Raw genomic sequence first — 21,174 nt, forward strand, 5'->3', positions numbered from 1 at the left:
GATGTATGAACGGAACAGTGATCACCGCACAAAATGGCTGCATGAAGCATACGTGAAGCTCCGAATGTGTATGCATACTACAAGGACAAGAAGAAAACCAAACGCGTTAGCAGTAACACCGTCAGGCCTGGAGGTGCTTTCCTTAATGTTACAATACCATACATTCTGACCACAGTATACATAGTGATTAGCGGGAATTCCCTTTCCTACCACTCTGGCACCTACAAATCAACCATCGATTTCCATGCCCGCCTTGGCTGTCGAAGACTGCCCATTCGCAGCCTCATGGCTTGAATCTTGCGCAGGCACGGCAGCTGCTTTGGTGGCTGCATCTACCACTTCCTCTTTGATGGCACTGGCAGTACCATTTTGTTGGGGTCGCAGGGCCTCAATAACATTCTCACACACAGTTTCAAACTGACGAAGGCTATTGGCCAAACTAGAAGATGCAGACTTGTCTCCAAAGAACGAACTTATCGCAGAACCACCACTCTCTTCAAGCACTCCACACATCTGCAGAGCATACAGTCTGGTTATATCGAGGAAAACAAATGATGTGTTCACTCATGACCCATGAAAACTTGTGCCATTGCGCTTACGCACCTTATTGTAAAGATGGGGAACTTGTGACTGACCAGCTGTGCCCTCGGGAGCCACTTCATTGGTAGCTGGAAATGAGGATCCCAGTTATCAAAACAAACAATGAGCAAACCTCAGAGTATATGTCAACATCACATCTTTAGAGATGCTTTAGTACATACTCCCTCCGTCCCTAAATAACTGTCGCCGTTGGTGTGCGTGCCACAAGTTTGACTTAGGCCCTGTCTGGATCCATGAGGCTAAACTTTAGCCCAACGCTAAAGATTAGCCCTTAGAATGAAGGGGCTAAAGTTTAGCCCATGGGGCTGTTTGGATCAAAGGGCTAAAGATTAGCCATGTACCCTACCATGACCCATTTGCCCCTAATTAATACTCATGCAGAGGACTAAAAAAGGGTGGGTGGGGGCAATATGCGTCTTGTGTCATGAGGGGACCACTTTTAGCCCTCTTTAGCCCACCTTGGAGGAGCTAATGGAAAAGGGGTGGGCTAAAGTTTAGCCCCCACTTTTAGCCCTCCTGTTTGGATCCATGAGGGCTAAAAGGTGACTAAAAGGGGTGGGCTAAACTTTAGCCCCATGGATCCAAACAAGGCCTCAATTTGTAGAAAATACGTACAACATTTGTATCTCCAAATAAATTTATTAAAAAACTAGATTCAAAGATCTTTCCAATGATACTAATTATGTACCATAAATATTAATATTTTTTAATATATATTTAGTCAAAGTTGTTTCTCGGGAAGTGAAAACGACAGATATTTAAGGACAGAGGGAGTAAGACGAGTCATGCATGCCACATGATTAAAATCGTGAGCATCTGCCCGAGCATGTTCTATGCCACTATGTGACTCTCTTCCTGCATACATGGAGAGAAGGAATAGATCACTTACAAATTGGCTCAAGATTGGGCAATTCCCGCAACAGTTCACTGATATCTGGAAGAAGTGGAACATGTCCTGCTGGAACACCTTGTTCAGTAATATCATCAGGAACAGGAATTTTTTTCGTTATCTGCAAGAAAAAAAAAAGGTACGCTTTAACAAATGCTGCAAGATACTACATGAACAGCTACTGTGCACTCCCATGTGAGCTTTGAGTGCATGTCTGTTCAGGGAAAAAGCCTAGTACTGTACCACAGCATATTCCAAATTCAAGGCTCTCTCCAGAAGGTGGTATCTCTTTCTCAAGAACTCAACTATCTTTCTCTGGATCTCCTTGTAATGGGACATGCTTGTTGAGTTCACCTGGCCTTCCTGTGCACCTTCCAAATTCCCCTGGAAAAGGAATGGAGGAAATAAGAAATGCAATGGGTCCACGTCACTTAGAAATTTGGAGGAAAGGACATAGTGAGCACATGCTAACATTTGCCTCGTTGTTCGACTGAGCACCAATTATTTCATTAGCCGAAGGGAGATTCAGCTCTCGTCGTGCAGCTTCAAAAAGCCCATTCTCTCTGTCATCTGATATATACTGCCACCTTGCATATCCATGCCTAATGAAGGCAAAACAAATGCATTGTGTTAATACCTTAAACATAGTGTTGCTACAGTGTGGAACAATAGTTGGTAAAGAATGCACTATCCACAAGGAGAACACACAAAGTATATAAAAGCAACTGAAGGCATTCGCTGTTCAGGTCAAGTATTCCTAGTTTACCCCTTAAAAACCTACATCTTTCATTAAGCCGTTTCACATTATTACAATTGTAAAAGTCTCTAAACATATGGAATCAAAATAAATAATTTAGGAACATGATTACAATTGTAAATGTCTCTAAACATATGGAATCAAAATAAATAATTTAAGTTAGATATCAAATCAAATGTGGAGCTCATCTGGTTTGCATGTGATACTTCAGCTTGCTTATTCAACATTCAAGATAAGCTGAATTTGTTGCCTTAATTGAACAGTGTTCCTCAACTCGATGTCTCGAAAATCACTAGGGCACTGAGTGGACAGGCACCACCTGGACTGGAAGCTATCAAGCTATGTGAGAAGATGCCCATTAGGGTAACCCTAACTTCTGGGCTCACTATGTCCACTCGAGCCAAGATGCAAGCCACTGCTACCATACTAAAAAACTAATAATCCATCAACCGACAAGTGACCCAAACACCTCAGCTCTGTCATTGCAAGGCCACGCCTGCTGACATAGGAGTAAAGTCTAAACATTGACTTTTTAAGGTTACTCTTGCCACGAAACTGTTCCAGCCACTGCTAGTTTCATGAAGGGGTCATTTTGTAAAGCTTATTGTATAACAAAGAAAACATGCCAACAGATACATACTTCAGTATGCCTCTCAATAACAGTAGATCATGCTCCGCTTTCCATATTCTTCCACCAGATAAGCCTTGGAACTCATAGAGCAAATAATTAGGAAAGATGTTTGTAATTTTTCCTGGTCCTGTGGCAGACACCTGGAACCACAATACAAAGGTAAGAAAGAATACAGTACACAAAGGTTGCCTCATTGATAGCAGAATTATATCAAGGTATTGTATACAGCACAATCATGTTTGTATTGAGCATCATCAGGGTGCTCATAAGTTCCTTTTAAGTTCTAAGTCATGTTAAGATGCCAATAACAACTGAAAGCCACATGTACCTTCTCCTCGATAAGGGATATGTTTGCTATCCTGACTAGCACGTCATCAACACGCATCATTTCCTTTGGAACGCCATCTGCATTCATGCATATGGAGGATAAGAATTGGATGGGTAGAAACTATAGTAGCCATTACTAAGCTCAATTACCTGAGAAACATTCAGAATCGCTAATTTCTTCAACAAGATGTGCCATAACAAGTTCAGCATATCTGCAAGAACATATTATAGAATAAGCCAATAAATTGCACAAAGGTTATTGCTATAAATCCTCAGAGATAGTCTGACTTTGGTGACTGCCTGCTTAATTTGGCTTCATATGTGATGATGTCACATCTTTCCTTGTTGACAAGGGTGCTATAGCTATAGAGATTTGCAACATAATAAACAAAGCATGGGCCCAACCAAGCGTATTGGTGTGTAAACTTTCACTACCAGCAGTTGGCTTTGCCTAAATATGTGTACTATCATAAGTGAGGAACATCCGGTTACCAATCTCATCAATTCTTCGTCGAAGCACAAATTCGAATTCATTGTATGTATACCTAGGAGATAATCAATAAAATGTAGAATGATGTGCATAATGTCCACCTAAGTTACGAAACTGTGCCCCAGATTCCTCACTATTTGGTCTACAACTCAAAATATTTGGGGTCACAAAATATGGAGAGCACATTTCACATACCTCTGAATTTCCTCGACACTTTTTCCTTTAAGACGGGGCAGATACTCTTTCCAGTCATAATTCTGAAAACCGAATCTGCAATGTTGCATGGGGTAAATTTATGACCACAAAAGAGAATACAGTACACGTTCATGTTGGTCTGATAGTACAACTAGAGAATAGCCAATGGCCTCAGCGCAAATATTTGATGCTTAAAACTGGATCAGAAATTACAATTTGGTGACAAAGATACAGGTCAGAGCACACAGCTATAGAAACGAGTAATAAAATTGTAAACACTAACCGACAATTGTCAAAAAATAAAAAAGAAATCCATGATAAAAATGTACCCATGGACAAGAGATACAAATGAAACAAAATTTTCTGTGCGCCTGCTTTATCATGCAATGTAATAGCATGTCAACATCAGCACATAAACTATACGTTCAAGGTATTCACTCAACGAACAGACAGGTTCAAGAGGCATATCAATAACTAACCTATTGAGTGTCTGTAGGAACATTGCTCGCTGAGCATGGTTGAATCCAAGAACTCTCAAGGTCCGTCCTTCGCCCTCCATCAATGGAATAGAATCAACATTACCTAATGACAATGTGTTGGCAAAGTATATAAGTACAGAATATTCATAATGTAGCAATAATCCATATTCCATAGTGCAGTGTATTTACATAACTGTCTTACGTGATTTTCTCTTAGAATATTGGCCCCTCTTCCCAAAAACATTTCCTTGCAAAGTTGTGTCGTTATCTGACACGTCATCCTCAAATGAGTAATCCTCGTCTTCGGAGCTTAAGTCAATGTCATCTTCATCAGCTGCAGCCATCTGCACAAAACGCAGAAAAGAAACAAGGCTCATCAGTCTTTTCTGTTACTGAAAATGTATATGGTCACTCTAAAGTTCAAATTGATCAAATTTAAAAAACAATACATTGCCAAACAGACAGTAGTATATTAAACTCTACAGTTACAGCAAGAAAGATCTAATATAGAATGGCTATATTTTGCTTTATTGTCATGCAAAACTAATTTTAAAAGAATTACCTTCGCAAACAGAAGATTACAGCACACTGAGTAGTAGATGTCATGACTAGCTATGAGGTAATGCACTAATGGCACTATGCCATCAAAACAAATACAAACAACAGCTACATTCTTCCTTACTTTCATGCAAAACTATTACAGCTCCATTCAGAAGTGTCTTACAGTAATAATTCACAAAAAAAATTGTCAAACTTTAGTCACAATATATACCAGAAACTGGAGCATTAGATATTAGGGGGGATTTATTATGTTCTACCATCACAGTATAATACTCTGCCTCTAAACCACATAGGGTCTTCTCTCAAAACATCCTGTATCTTTCTCTAGGATCCTCTCAACGGAATAAAATACACAAGCTGTGCTTAGACAAATGAACTGTCGTGTTGATTCTGATCTCTGTGCTGTAGAAAAAACTACCTCTGAGGATTATGATGTGATATAATTAAAAGCAGCTAGGACGTGTTTGGTATCCATTGGGACATTTGTACAAATTATACAAAGATTGGAAGCTCAAAAAGGGTCTTGCGCTGAACCATAATGATGCTGAAGGACCTGGTAAGTTTGGAATGCTAGCGCATTTGGTTGCATAGAGATGTTAGAGTTATAGAGATGGGCCAGGCAACCAAGCCAATGGAGTCCAGGGTGGCACACAAGAGGCAGTTAGCCATCTTAAGGAGCGCAGGATGCAATGAGAAGGCAGCGATTGGTTGCATCAGTTATGCTAGTTATTGGCTTATCTTCATGACAAGATTAGTTATTGGCTTTGATACATATTGTCAACACTCAACAGTGATTGGTTGCATCAGTTATGCTAGTTAGGTGTATAAGCATGGTTTCCTAAAATTTAATTACAATTACGGCCATGTTTGGATGCACATGTATCCACCTCAACCCATGTGTGTTGGAGTGGTTTGGTGTGGAATTTAGTTTAAATTCCACGTCGATCCACCCCAACACACATGGATTAAGGTGGATACATGAGCACCAAACAAGGCCTACAGTATCTACATGGCGTTTAAAAGATTTTTTACAAGTGAAATACTGTAAGTTGCCAACAAATATGAAATTGCGTCTATTGCCAACCTCAAAGCAAATGCAGATCGCAAAATAAGGAAAAAGGATATGAAAAAGGGCACAAGGTTAACAATGGTTGGTAATGGTTAGAAAGTACACCTGTTTGCGGCTTCTTTTCCCTTTTCCCATAGCAGTATGTTCTTCAACTTTCTGTACATCATATCTATCCTTCAATAGTTCATCCCAATAGTTTAATCTTGCAGAGTTTTCAGCCTCAGCTGCAGCCTTTCTGCGTGCCTCCTCCTCTCTTTCTGCCTGAGCCTTTTTCTCGTCGATGTATTCAAAGTTTGCAACCTAGCATGGAGTAATACATGAAGTGAGAATCGTGTTGCTTTTGGATTAAATAAAGGAACACGCTTTTTGTTTGCTAGAATATGCCAAATACTTAGAACGCAAGTGGAAAAAAATGAGTCATGATGCAGTTGTATTATGCAGCATTTTCAACAATAAATGAAACACAAATAGCATTGCGCTATGAGTAGCATAGCATATTTGAAATGGAAGAATAGGTGTCATGAGTAGTCGGCTAGGTTTATTGGGCCAGGTTCGGCAGTATGGCCCATTAGTGTTAGGGTTAATTAGAGATAAGAGTCTCTTGCTAGGGTCAAGTAAGCCTGTCTATATAAGGAGATGTATCCATCTAATCAGGCAAGAAGATATAGATCTATTATCCCAGTCCCTCCTCTCCCTGCCCTTGTGGTCTGGATGACGCCTATCGGCTTGCTGATGTCGGGCTGCTTGGGTTAGGGCCATCCAGATCAGATCAACATCCATAACATCTGGCTTACTTGACCCTAGCCATACTGCCGAACCCGGCCCAATAGACCGTCAGACCTCACTGCCTCACAAGTATACTTGTGCAAAGAAGAGATTACGTGCACTTTATTGAATGCATGTGCACATAATAAGCAAGAAAAAGAACAAGCAATGTAAAACACAGTAAATATCAAGAGGATAATTAAAATGAAGAAGCTCCTCAAGCATTATGCTTGTAATGAATAATTGAAATAAGACCTCAATACCTTGAATCCTTTTAAGAATTCATCTTCTTCTTCATCTTCCACAGATTCATCACCATCAACTTGATCACGGTCTAACAACCTGTGAGGCCAGTGCAGAAATATTAAAAAGTTGCCTCCTCTAACATAGAGCACTACAGTTTTAAGTCATAACAAAGAAGCTAAAATTGGGGGCATAAAAACAAGGGATTAGTGTTGCATATACTCTGCATGAAGACAGAATCCATACTATGAATTACTGTAATAATAGGAGAAAAGAAAGAATTCCATAAGAAAATGGAATTAAACAAACAAAATCGATTATGCTGCTCATGTTGTTCTTGCGTATAGGGTGATATTGAGTATAGACTGCCATTTATTGCCATGGTCATGAAAAATTCCAGGTTTGCAACCATGATCAAAATTATCTCCAGATTCCAGTATATTTTGTAAATTGTTACATAGATTTGGTAATACTTAAAACAACTTCACATCAGAAAGGCATAATCCCCGAAATAACTTCCCAAGGTGAAGTTGAGGCCATGTTTGGATCCCATTCTCATAGTGATTATACATGGTGATGTATAATCTAGATTCTAGATAAAGAAAAAAAATTAGGGGTGTTTGGATCTCATTCTCATAGTGATTATGGCCTTTGCATAGTGAGAATCTTCAAATAGCAAGGTTTGGCTAGATAGTTGGATCCTAGAATCCGTGCTTGGATCTCATCTCACTCATTTTTCTACATCATTCTCATTTTTCTTGTCTTAGGAGATTCAAAAAGGGCCTAAGAAAGTGTTTACCTCTCAATTGCAGCTTCATCGTAATGAATTTGGCGAGATTCGTCATTCTCGTCATCAAAAAGCTCCTTTGATCCATAGCGTATAATATCATCCAGCTCCTCCTAAAACGGGCAAAGATGCATACTTATTATTTAGTACTGAAAAACCGATGAAGAGTTCACCAGCGGGGCAGAACAGAAAATTGGGTTAACTACTAGCCTGCACCAAATCAATCAACAAGTCCTAAAGATACCAGAAGTGTGTGATCCCACATCCCAGTAAGGACATGCACTTTGAACTGTTCTCCATTGTTTTGTTTGTACATGCCAATTACATGTTCTAGAAGTTAAAAAGTGTTGAAAGTCTGAAGAAACATATACAAAACTGTAATGCTGGGATTAGACCAGCAACCAGCCCGTTACCAGCTCCAGCAAAGATTCAGGAAATTTACGAGAAATAGGTCCTGAGATCCTGGGTTCCATCTTCATGGCATTCTTTTTATGTTTAGTTCTTGAAGACAAGCCTTAAAGAGGTTGTCAACCTTGTTTCCATGATAACTAACACTACCCAGTTGGCCATCCAAGAGTAGAGTGTGGGATGCCTTACCCTTGGTCATCAAACCCTTATTCAGCCATGCATGTACCAACGCCCACCAGATCACCCAGCCTGATCTGAACTAATGCACCCACATAGATTATGAATATGAAACAAACAAATGGGACCTTAACAACTAACATTGCATATCACATCACAGCTCCAAAACAGGTCTGAATCATAAGTGCATAACACACCAGCAGAGCTAAACCTATATACCACATTCATGCTAACAAACCCAAGGAATCTCATACAACCATAAACTGCTATCGACATCAAGAGAAACAATTAAATTTACAGATAAGACTCAATAGTCACCAACTCTGGCAACATGTGTAAGGTTTTAAGCCTTGTAAAATGTAACACAAAGAAAGGGACATGATACTAACAGATGCTACATTCATTCCATGCCATCCCAGTAATAAAAGGTAGCATGTAACTACTCGACCTTTAACTCATAAATGAATTCACAAATAGCTTAAGCCATAAAAGATCAGCCCAAATTGATGGTTTACAAAATTCACCATTAAAACGCAGTCACCACACCTGATTGACATTATTAGCTTTTGTGAGTCGACCAAGAACTAAGTGCTCCAATAAAATCTTTTTCTTTGTAAGCTGCATCATTCGCTCCTCAATTGTACCTCGGCTAACAAGCCGGTATATCATCACCTAAAAGAAAAACAGAGGAAAATTATACATAAAAATCACCACAAAACTCATTGAAAATCTGCTTTTCGATACAATAAACATTGTAAGGTAAAATACCTTGCTAGTCTGTCCTAAGCGATGAGCTCTTGCCATAGCTTGCAAATCCGCATGTGGGTTCCAATCACTGTACATACATAGGAGAGAAATTAAAGCAAACCCATTATATTAACTGTTTTTGTCTAAACAAAGAGATTGTTTCACCTGTCATAGATGATTACAGTATCTGCAGTTGCCAAATTTATTCCCAGACCACCAGCTCTGGTAGAAAGAAGAAAGCAAAACCTAGTCGAATTCTTAGCATTGAAGCGATCTATCCGTATCTGCCTTTCAGCACCACTTATCTTGCCATCAATGCGTTCATAGCTCCATTTCTGAAACATGTATAGTTCATAGAACAGTGGATGAGATACATTAACCCGTGAAGCTAACATAGTCACAATGGGAAGATAAGTACCCTGTAACTTAAATAGTCCTCCAGCAAGTCCAACATGTGCTGGAACTGTGAATAAATTAGAACTCTATGACCCTGCTCTTTCAGTTTCACCATCATCTTGTCCAGCAGCTGCATCTTACCTGATGAATCTAGAAGCCTCCTGCAAATTCAAAGAATCAAGATAGCAGTGACACCTAATAATAAAAATAATTGTGGAGTAAAAATACTGCTCAGCAGATGTACTCAAGCTTGAAAGGTAGCTAAATCGAAAATAAGTTAATTCAGTTCAGCATATGAACAATTTTAAAAATTACTCAAAGAAGCATTCTAATGGTGGATACATAAGTTATACTCAAATTAGAATGGGTACTATGACTATCATCAAGATATCTATTACAGCTCAATCTCAGCCAAAATAATTGGCAACAAAAACGCTTATGTTTTTCATTGGCACATTTTTAGAGCATGTTCAACGAGAAGATCAGAGAGAAACAAACAATGGACAACTCCAATATGGCGAGGTGTCTTTACAGTCAAGCAAGCTTAAAAGGTTAGTGATACCAAGTACTCCTACGGACACTGGCAGTTCCAAGTGATCATCATACACCAGCAAGAACATTATGTAAAAGAACAAGAACAAAACCTATGAGTGAACTAAGAAGGATGAGAGTATACAACTACTAAAAAAAAGTATACAATAAAAAATAACATACAATAAAAAATAACATGAAACCACATAGGCCAAACAAATAAAAATCACAGCAAAGATGAACTAAATAAACATAGTGAAACAAAATAGAAGACAGTTAATAAACAAGAACCTGTGCACACCTTAAACCTTCTTCTGGATCGGCAGGTTCAAAATCAGGTTCGTCAATCATGAATCCATGGCAACAGAGTTTGCGCAACTCCATTACAACGTTTATTAGAGAAGTCTGTAACAAAACAATAGAAAAATGTAAATGCGGTAAAGGAAGATATATAACCAATTAAATGAAAATCAAAACAAGCTATTACATGTCCACCATTACGACGAGCTAACACTTCATAATTCTTGGTGAGAATTGCCTTATAGTACTCCTTCTGTTTGCTTGTCAATTCAACTCGTAAAATCAATTCCTTTTTTGGAGGAAGTTCTTTCATAACATCCTTCTTGAATCCTATTTGTACCACAGGCATGACAAGGTTGCAATAAGTTTTAGATTCTTTTAACAATGGCGACCAATTAAACAAATTATTCAATTCAATATCAGCAGCAGCGTGTGCCTGGCCAAAATATGAAAAGGTGAAGTAGATACTCACTTCGAAGAAGATGTGGCTTCAGCATTCCATGAAGCTTCTCAATTTGCTTGTCTTGGTTTATATCCTTGAACTCTTCTTGGAGATCAGTTATACTCCCAAACTGCAGAATACAGACATAAGCATGTCACATCAGTCTATAAATAGTTTCAGGAGAAAATGAGTTTAGGTTGTCAAATAGAACATTTAATGTAACACGGGCTGAGGCGATTGGAATGTTAAACAACTGAACCAAGTATTGCAATGCATTGTACATACATGGCTATGCTATGCATCAAAATGTTTTCTTTTACCAAGCAGAAAGGGTTTGGGGTCCAACAAACTCAGTGATCCAATTAACATAGTGCCTCTGTGCCAGTAAGAATTAATAGAAGAGGAAAATTACGACGGTTCAGATATATATACAGTATTTCACTATCTTAAACCTTATTTAATCATATTTTGCTTGCACTTGCAGAAAAATTGTTTTAATGAATACTCCGTTAATACAGTTCTGAAATTCAATGCCAACAGAGACTTCAATTTTAAGCCAACTGACAGTTAAGAACATAGTAGGCTCATATAACATAGTGACAACAGCATTATAAATCACTAGGACGAATGATAAACAACAAGTAAGCAATTACCATAACGACAACAGCTCCTTGTATGAAAGTATATCAGAACAAGTAATCATGGTGTGGTTTACACAAACAGTCATTCCTATCCTAGGCCCTACTGAAGCAATTCAATAATAAGGATTCTCTATTGACTATTGAAACATATTTATAAGAAAGAAAAAGGCCACAGAAGCCACAGAAAGGAGACCATCACTAACAAACAACAGAGTGCCATGAACTAAATGAAATAAAATTTTGAGCATCCAAAAAGCACAAAATCTTACACTTTCACCCTCAAGGAAGTGCATAAGCATGAAAAGCTCATCAAGGTTATTCTGAAAAAGAGGAAAACGAACGTCAAGTTAAAACACTTGCAAAAAACAATGTTCGGGCTCAACAGACACTAGTACAACAAGGAACAGCACACATAAGAATAGTGAAAAGAAACTCAAGAAGATAATGATGACATTATTATTAGCAAATGAATTGAATAACTAACTAATGTGATCTCAAATAAATGATGTCACCTAGTATAGGATCAATGCTCATGCAAAGCTGATGCGCTTAATTTGCAGACATGATTCATAAATAGCATCTCAAAATACACAGTTGTGTAAAAGTGTCATTTCTTATTTCACATAAGCGTATTGTGGATTCAACAAATATACTATTTAGATTGTTGTGTCCTGATCTGTTTGATGAGGAAGATAGTTACAAACATTACTCGAATACCCAGATTCTGGAATTAGCAAGTAAAACAAAAACTTAACAAGCAAAAAATTGCCAACAAGGAGAGCTAGAAGGTACAAGACACTGTTGGATTTCTAAGCAAATATTGGTAAAGTGAAATGTATAATTTTTCCATATAGCTCAGGCATGACAATGTATATGAAGAAGTAACCTGGACTGGGGTCCCTGTTAATAGAACACGATGTTTGGTGTTATAATCTTTAAGTTGACCAAACAACTTGGAATCTTTGTTTTTCAACCGATGCCCCTCATCCACAACCTGACACAACATACGGATTGGAAACAAGTTAATTAAACCTTAAAACATGCTATGTATAGACACAGCTGGACAGAGAAATGATGCTGAAACAAAAACAGTACCAAGCATTCCCATTCTATGTTTTTTAGAACATTAGAGTCCATGTTAATCATCTCATAAGACGTCAATAAGACATCAAATCTTATCCTTGACTGCTTCTTTTCTTCATTAGATGGAGATGATTTCTTTTTCTTCAGCTTCTTCAGTTTCTCTTTGGGGTAGTAGAACTCGTGCTTCCTAATAATGTCGCGAGAAGCAGCAGCTCCAAAATACATTACCTATCCACAATAAGGGAAAAGTATTAAGGGGATATAAGTCTGTCCAAATTACACAGAATATGGGTCTCAAATTAGTTTGATCCACATACAACATTCATTTGAGGTGCCCAAGTTGCAAATTCACGCTCCCAATTCCGCAGGGTTGAGAGGGGGGCAACAACCAGATGTGGACCAAACTTGTCTTCAAACAGTGAAGCCAGAAAAGCAATACTCTGTATTGTCTTCCCTGCAATTGTCATCGTTTTCTCAAATCCTGAAACAACATTTCAACCAAAAGCTTTGTCCTTACAATATAAGCATCTCTTACCAAGACCCATCTCATCACCAAGGATTACGCGTTTGTTATGAAACCACGAATAGCGCAAGAAGTTTAACCCTTCAAGCTGATAGGGATGTAGTGTGCCTTCAAAAACCATCAAAAGCACCATTCATGGAAAGAATATATCCAAGAATTACAGTCAGCTGAAAATTAAATATCCAGGAATAGTTTGTATTTAATAGCAGGATAATGTTTATTCATAACACATACCACCAGAAAGAAACGTAGGGCTCTGCTCCTTGAATTGCCGTGGCTCCCGAGTGGCCTTGCCCTTATCACCAGATTTCTTACGCCTGGACTGGATCTCATTGAAGCGTTCAATCTCAGGTTGGAACGCCGAAATATCAGACTCATTTTCCCATGTACATTCCTCATATGTAAGTTCATTCCATTTAACATAGTACTCCCGCTCGCCAACCGAGTTTTTTCTGTCCATTAAATAATGTACAAAATAAAATCTCAATATGCCAGACCTCTACTAAATGGAAATTAATGGATATATGTAAGGAAGAGGTAAATAGGCATCTAGATGGGTGAGACCATCATGATATGGAAAATTAGAAATATGAAGCTGAAGTGGAAGGCATGATTTATAATAAGTAATTGGGCACTAGACTTCATTCTAGATCATGGAATAAATTCCCATCACATGAGTTTCATATGACTGACTGATTCACAGAACCAGTAGGAAATAAGAGCCCTGTAAATGGAGTATGCATTGACAATAGCGATATGCATGACAAGTTACTTGACACAAAACTACATGCATATGCTAATTCAATAATTCACCAAAGAAAAAGCTGGAGCACCAGATTAAAAAAAAAATCATAATAGTGATATGAGTCACTACATATCTAACAGAAAATAGTATTAGTGTTCAGTACCATCAATCCACTATACAAGGTAAAAGTAGTGAAGCACCATGCATATAATTTGTCTGTTGTTAAATTACCCTGCATACCTGCTAGCAAGGATCCTGTCAACAGTTGTCCACTCCGGTCTAATTGCGACAATGTCCTCACCAGATCTTTCTGCTTCTTTTTTCATGGCTTCCTTTTGCCTTCTGAAGTTATTCAACCTAGTCCTCAAACGAGGGTGGATATTCGCAGCTTCTGAATATTCTTTTTCTGAAACCCTGATTTTTGAAGAGAGATAATAATTAATAGTAGAGTACAAAGAAATATAATCATGTAGTGAGCAAGTAACTACCAAGAGCAGTGAATGTATGATAATCCTTTCCACTTGATAAGATATCGCTCCATCTTCTTTGATCGAGGCTCTGTGGAACTAGAATCTTCACGAGGGGCTTCCAGTACTTCAATATCTAGAATCCTCTCCATCTCTGTTAATGGACTTACCTGAAGATAACAAACAAGGTGAATTGTTACACCAACAGTATCAAGCATAAACTGAAAGGGAGGTGTATGATGAGGCAAAGACATACACATTCCGGGCAGCTCCATTTATCAGATGTGATGTTTAAGCAAGGAACCAAGCATTTTCTGTGAAATGCATATGTACATGTTGAACAAGAGACTAGATAATCACTTTTTCCACATCGTTGGCAAGCTTCTTCTTTCTGCACATACAAAATAAGGATGAACCAACTAAAACTACAGGATTATGTAGACAGAAAAGAACAAGACTAAAAAAACAAAATCACATGAACTAGAGGAGATTGGAAGTCAGGATAGTGCATCATAAACATTTTAGAGCTCCATTATATAGATAAGGCAAGGTTCAGTTTTTGAGCAAGATATCTCAGACTTCAAAATAGTAAGGATAAGATCGCTATCTCACTGTTCAGGATTTAATGTGAGCCGACAATGAACTACTAACAAAAAAAAATCACATATTTGCATGTCCTCTCTTATGATAATTTCATCAGCAGTCCTTGCTCAAGCTTGAGCTTGCGGAACACCAAGGCCACCTATTATACATATAGAACTACTACAGTGCTTGTGTTTGATTCCCTCAGGCAAAAGTTTAGCCTGTCACATCAAATCTTTGGATACCAATTAGGCGTATTAAACATAGGCTAATTACACAGATTGAGGCTAATTTGCGAGACGAATCTATTAAGTCTAATTAGTCCATGATTTGATAATGTGGTGCTACAGTAAACATTTGCTAATTATGGATTAATTAGGCTTAATAGATTCGTCTCGCTAATTAGTCTACTCCTGTGAAATTAGTTTTATAATTAGCTCATGTTTAGTCCTCCTAGTTAGCATCCGAACGACCGATGTGACACGACTAAACTTTAGCTCCTGGATCCAGACAAGGGAGCGCACGGCTACACCAAGACAGTTAACAAACATGGGTGTCACATCTGATTCTTCCATTTGAGTTCGAATTCAGGTAGCATAGTACCAACCAAATGCGTGAACCTCAAAACCACAGACCCTTAGGTCTTCTTCAGAATGCACAAATTTCAATAAGTAAACTTTTGTTGACGTTGAACTAGTCTCGTTATACTAAGACCCAGACTTGTAGCATATCATAGCTGAACTCAGCCCAAGAAAAACAGAGGGAGACAGCCCAGATTCACGTTTCAGCTAACTAAAGGCATCAAGCAACCATGTCATCTAACCAGATGTTCCTAGAAACATCCCAGCACCAGTCAGGCACCTCAATTCCCCTGCTCCACACGGAATTGCAAAACTGTTTCCTCCCGTTTTGCAATAGTTTTAGACACCTAGCAACATAACCCTCAATGCAAAGCACAAATCCTAGCAATATTAGGCCCAATTCCCCAAAAAACATTAGCTACCACCCAGCCTCAGCAAAATTCTCAACAGCAAGCACAGAGAAGCGAGCCCCCGATCAGCCATACCGCGTCCTCGCGCTCGATCCGCTCGGCAGGCGCGTCGTTCTGTCGATCCTTCCCCTTTCCGACCACAGCGCGCAGCGGGAGGTCGTCGTCGGACTCGTCGAGCGCGTACCGCGGCCGCCTCTCCGACCGCACGCGCAGCCGCTCCACAAGGCTGCTCATCGTCGCGCAGCTGTCGCTCGACGCGGTGCGGGATTGAAACCCGGTGAGCGAGCAAGCAGCGCAACCCTCGCTACCTACGCCAAGCTCTCGTTCCACCTCTAGCGCCGCCGCCGCTAAGTGGGCTAGGGTTTGGTGGGTTTGGGGAGCGGCGAGGAGCGAAGAGGGGCTATTTATGCCGCCACGAGGGCGCGAGGTGCCGTGTGGGAGAAGTGCGGCGAGAAGCCGAGAATGGAAGGTAGCAACGAGGTGACGCTCGGCGTGAGCTGCGGGCGGAGGAGGCGCGAGGGCGGCGAGAAGGGGGGAGTCTGTCTCCTCTGCGCGAGAGAGGAGAGGAGAGGTGGCAGTGGTAACGGCCACTGACCAGGAAGAGCAGAGACTAGAGCGGTCTTACGATCTGAACCTTCTGCTTTGTCCAAATTTGTGTACGCCTTGTTGAGACAATTCATAATTTAGATCTAGTCTTGAATGTGCAAAAAGCATGTATGGACGGTGGAGTTGTTTGAAAAAATAATGCTTCTTGTGAAATATGATATTTCCAGATATCTATATGATTATAAGCGTGGTATATGCTATGCTAGATGTGATATAGACATCGTTTATGTGAATTCCTTGCCTGTATTTAATATATTGCTAAATTAGTATCTTGTTGCCGGGGCACATTAAATGTTTTCCAAAATTTGGATCCTACATTACATCTCATCGTAAGAAAATCATTTACTACCTGCAGAAATCATATATAATTTCAAAAATGTATATTTTTCTTATTATGGTCCGGCGCCTTCTTTGTACCACTTGATCGTCGACGTACCCGTCGCCATTATAATTACCCACATGGACACCACTTGGTTCCATTAAAGCGATGTTGTTCTACCGACCGCCTTACCCACTATGTAGATCAACAATCATCCATTTTTGTGGTAAAGTGTTCCATAACAAGAACTACATCAACCAGCAATATCGTTGCGGGACGACCAGCGTCCGGACGTCCAGCACTAGGGACGTGTCCGGACGCACCTTGGCACCATCCGATTAGAGGAACAGGAGCCGTCCAATTCTGCCCACAAAACGATTCAACAGAGAAACGAGCACACATATCCGACGTATCCCTGCCCCCGTAACAGAACAGGAGCGCCCGCCCGTCCCACTCGCGGTGGCCCCTCCCCCGCCGTACCGCCATCCCACGCCGCGCCGCCATCCTCCGCTGTAACACCTCGGGTGTTTAAAATACTAAAACTGTCATATCATCATATGCATTGCAAAGCATTTGGCATTTGGTGAAAACTTTGAGATGCATACACTAAAACAAGTTTATATTCATGTGATATGTGTTGCATTGTATTGCTTAAATTCAAAGTTTGTTTGGATTTTTGAATTTTTCGAGAAAACCCCGATTTTCAGCATTTAAACCCTACCCTGAAAATCCATTTCGAAATCTAAACATAATTTGGGGTTGATCCCAAAAGCAAAAGTGTAGAGCTTGGCAAGTTAAGCAAAGTTTATTTTTGGAGTTTTTCAAGTTGTTTAGAAAAATTTTGAGTAATTCAAAAAGGCGTAATTCGTTAAATATCCCCTATTTGAATTTAAAAGATCATTTCAAAATCTAGACCGAATTAGAAGATGGTTATAAAAGCAAAGTTGTAGAACTTTTGATTTTGAACAACTTTTATTTTTGGAGATTTTTGAGTTGTTATACAAATTTGGGAGTAATTTGAATTTGAAACCGAATGGCAATTCTGTAATTGAGTGAACAGTGTCCACCGCCGAAGCTACATGGCCGGCGACCGTCTTCGACGTTCCAGGCGCGCGCGTGGCGGCCTTGGCTTCGCGCTGGCGTGGGAAAGGCGTCGCCGTGGCTTCTCCTTGCTTCCTTGGCCGCCCTATAAAGCTCCGACGCCGCCGTCGTCATCGTTTCTCTTCCTTCTCTGTTTTTCCCGTCACCACCGCCGCAGCTCCGTCGAGCTCTCGCCGTCGACTTAGCGCCGTTGCCGCCTCGGCAAAGCATGCTCCAGCTCCGCCTACTCCTTGCGCGTCCAGCTAACCCCTCAATTTAGTCTGATTTCGCCGGGAAACGCCGCGCAACGTACTTCTTCTTCGCGGCCGGCAACAGCTTCGGTGATCCCGTTTCACCGTGGTCAGGGCCCTCCGATGAGCTGTTGCTTCTGATTAGCGTAGCTCCAGCTTCGTCTCGATGCTGTGGTGCTTAATCCGTTGTTGCTTGCTCATTTTGATCACCACAGTCACCGGCACACCATCACCGACGATCCTTGCTCCGCCGCCGTTGCTGCGTACGTCGACCCGCGTCTACGCTGCTTCTCCAGCCTTGCTCTCTGCTCCGTCGTGTTCGTGGTGAGCTACTGGTGCTTCCTGTACCGTTTATTTAATCGCTACCAAGCTCCTGTCGCCGGCGTAGTGCCGCCGAGCCGCCGCATCCGCCATGGCCGATGCCAAGCTCGTAGCTCGTAGTAATTCGTCTAGCTAGTGCCTTCAATCGATGCGCCGTGATGATGTGGTCATTTTGGTACCTTGACCGTCGCCTTTGGATTCACCGTCGGCGAGTTTGCGCCGGTCAGCGCCGTCGTCGTCGTAGTCAACGCGCGAAGGTTGAAGATGACATGTGGGGTCCGATGTCAGTGACTCAGCGTTCAAATGAGTTTTCTGTTTTTCAGATTTATATGAATAGTGCTGGAATTTGTTATTTTTGTGTAAATTTATTTAGAGCTCCAAAAATTATGAAAATTTTTGTGTGACTTCTTTGTGATGTATATTATATGACAAAAATTTGAAATATTGATTTCCAGTATTTTTGGGGTATGATAAAAATTGCTCAATTAATTAATAAATGACTTTCCATGATTTTTCTAGGCTTATTTACTTGTCCAAAAAAATTATGAAATTTGTTTTGCCACTTAGTTATCATGTAATGAACATTTACTAAAATTTTGAGCTCAATTAGAATAAGTTGATTTATTTCATAATTTTGAATTAAATAATTAATTCATAAAAGCAAATAGTAACCTTTAATAATTTAGGTTTTGTTTGAAATTTTGGATTGAGTGATGACCTTGGGTCATTTGTTGATAATGATCCTTGACAGTTGATGTACGTGTTATGGAAAAGATTTAGTTTGTTTGACTTGCAACTGTACCGCGAAGGAAAGTTGTATTCAAATTCTTAATTTTTGTATCCATCATCGAGCATCATGTTTCGTATTCCGCATCATGTTAAACATGGCATTGTTATTACGTGTAGTGAACGAAGGTGAACGCGTGGTAGTTAATCAAGTTGTTGAGGAGGTTAATCCGTCTGTTGAGGTCGGATCGAATACTTGTGAAACGACGCAGGAGCCGGACTTTTCCGTCAACGAAGGCAAGCCCCGGATGCATACAACCCTACCTTGTGTTTTACAAATTAATTTTGCTTTTGCTTTCCGTTACTGCATTAAGTGATTAGGAGTTAAGTAAGAGCCTAATTGGTGCATTACCATCCTTGTTATTCCATATTTACCATATTACCAGTTTTTAAACTCGTATATGCCTAGTTTTGCTTAGCTATGCGTAGAACGATGAAAGTCGGGTGATTACCTGTCACCTGCAAGTTTTAAATGGAACATTGGTTAATTATGTTAGCATGTGATATGGGAATGTGGAGTAATAAATCTAGACCGGGCGGACTCGGTGAGTGTGAGCCACAAGACATGGAGGTCTTGTGAGCGGGTTCTTTCCGCCTGTGTTGATTAAGGCCCGTACCGTTGTTGAATTGCATGAGGTGAGAATTTGTAGTACTAACCACATACTCTGGTAAGCCTTAACTTGGTAATTCTATTACGAGAATGGCTACTCGCGCACTGGGAGTGGAGAGATGGCGGGAATAGCGTGTACCCTCGTGGCTGGAATGTGGCCGGATTTGAGGTGTGCTGTATTCTCGGGTGGCGCGGACCCGTTCTTATTTTAGAGGATCCGAGGGTAGGTTGATATATGTGAGTCGGGGACCTGCATATGTCGTGTGGTCTGGAATCCCCAGCTGGGTTTTTAATCGGTTCGAATCGTCGTTGCTCCTCGGTTATGGAGACTCAACTCACTGTTCATCATCGTAGAATTAATAACTGGAACTTGAGAATGGTTGATGAAGGTGTTGGATATGAAGTTTCATGATCTCATTACGGATCGTGTCATCTTTGTATATGATTTTATGAAGTTTAAATTGTTGAAATAAAGAACTTTGTTGAAAGAGCTTTTACGCAAAATAACTTTGATTATTGCTAAAACCATACCTTGAATCCCTGAGCCTGCATTCCTGAGTTCTATCAATTTTTTTTATTTCGGTTAAGTCTTGTTGAGTACTTTTGTACTCAGGGTTCGTTGACCCCTTGTTGCAGGTGAGCCTCATGAGCAGATCTGTTTTGGATCGTGCTGCATGACTATCGTTCGTTCTGACGATGAGAAGTAAATGTGTGATCCTTGGGCAGGATGTTTATTTTGTGTGATATGTCTATATTAATTATGCCACTCCACTACTACTATGGTTTGTAATAACCATCGAACTTAGTTTGTAAGGTTTGAAACTACTGTTTTGTAAATTATGTTATTGTAAGACTTCCGCTGTTTTTACTCTGGTTTTGATATTTGAATAAATGTTGTAATACTGCAATGACTCTGTAACGTGATCCTGCTCGGAAATCGTGGATGATTCGGGGTTCCACGGGGACACCCGACAGTCTTCTTAAGTTACTAGGAACATATGCATAGTCGTCAGAGGTCGTTGGACAGTGACAGGTGCATGTGGGTCCTATAATTTAGGAGGTTCTGCCACAGAATAGTATCAGAGCGATCGTTACAAGGTTTTTGTTGTATTGTTTTACAAAAACTTCAAAAGGATTTGGATGACTAAATTTAACTTGATAATTTGGTCCAAATTGCTTCTGACTTATCTTGTTTCTTTCTCACCATTCCTTATTTGATTAAAAGGGTCTTGTGTGGTGGAGTAGTAATCTTACTATGCCCTATATAAAAATAAATGTTGTTTATGTGCATTATAAACTTTGATGTTTTTGTTCGTAAGAACGATTCATGCATCATTATTAATTCACTCGTTACTTCCTTCACCTATTAGTCTGG

The 21,174-nt window shown here is 40.0% G+C and overlaps 1 protein-coding gene across 1 annotated transcript; it reads right to left on the minus strand.

Annotated features, from left to right (window-relative positions):
• Positions 1-4: 4 nt before the first annotated feature.
• On the minus strand, positions 5-16,422 carry LOC136520124 (CHD3-type chromatin-remodeling factor PICKLE-like). The gene is made up of 31 exons (XM_066513527.1): positions 15,902-16,422; positions 14,510-14,644; positions 14,275-14,423; positions 14,027-14,200; positions 13,276-13,493; positions 13,054-13,149; positions 12,836-12,972; positions 12,531-12,746; positions 12,322-12,429; positions 11,705-11,755; positions 10,825-10,924; positions 10,540-10,682; positions 10,354-10,457; positions 9,544-9,682; positions 9,291-9,460; positions 9,147-9,213; positions 8,925-9,050; positions 7,806-7,906; positions 7,027-7,105; positions 6,104-6,298; positions 4,571-4,712; positions 4,369-4,471; positions 3,890-3,964; positions 3,355-3,416; positions 3,206-3,282; positions 2,887-3,017; positions 1,962-2,091; positions 1,733-1,873; positions 1,490-1,610; positions 604-668; positions 5-513 (listed from the first exon to the last, which is right to left on the minus strand). Exons 1-31 carry the CDS (start codon positions 16,058-16,060, stop codon positions 229-231), a joined length of 3,999 nt encoding a protein of 1,332 aa, XP_066369624.1. The 5' UTR covers positions 16,061-16,422; the 3' UTR covers positions 5-228.
• Between the last annotated feature and the right edge of the window lie 4,752 nt (positions 16,423-21,174).

This window comes from Miscanthus floridulus, chromosome 18 (assembly GCF_019320115.1).
Source record: "Miscanthus floridulus cultivar M001 chromosome 18, ASM1932011v1, whole genome shotgun sequence".
In the NCBI taxonomy this organism is placed as follows: Eukaryota; Viridiplantae; Streptophyta; class Magnoliopsida; order Poales; family Poaceae; genus Miscanthus; species Miscanthus floridulus.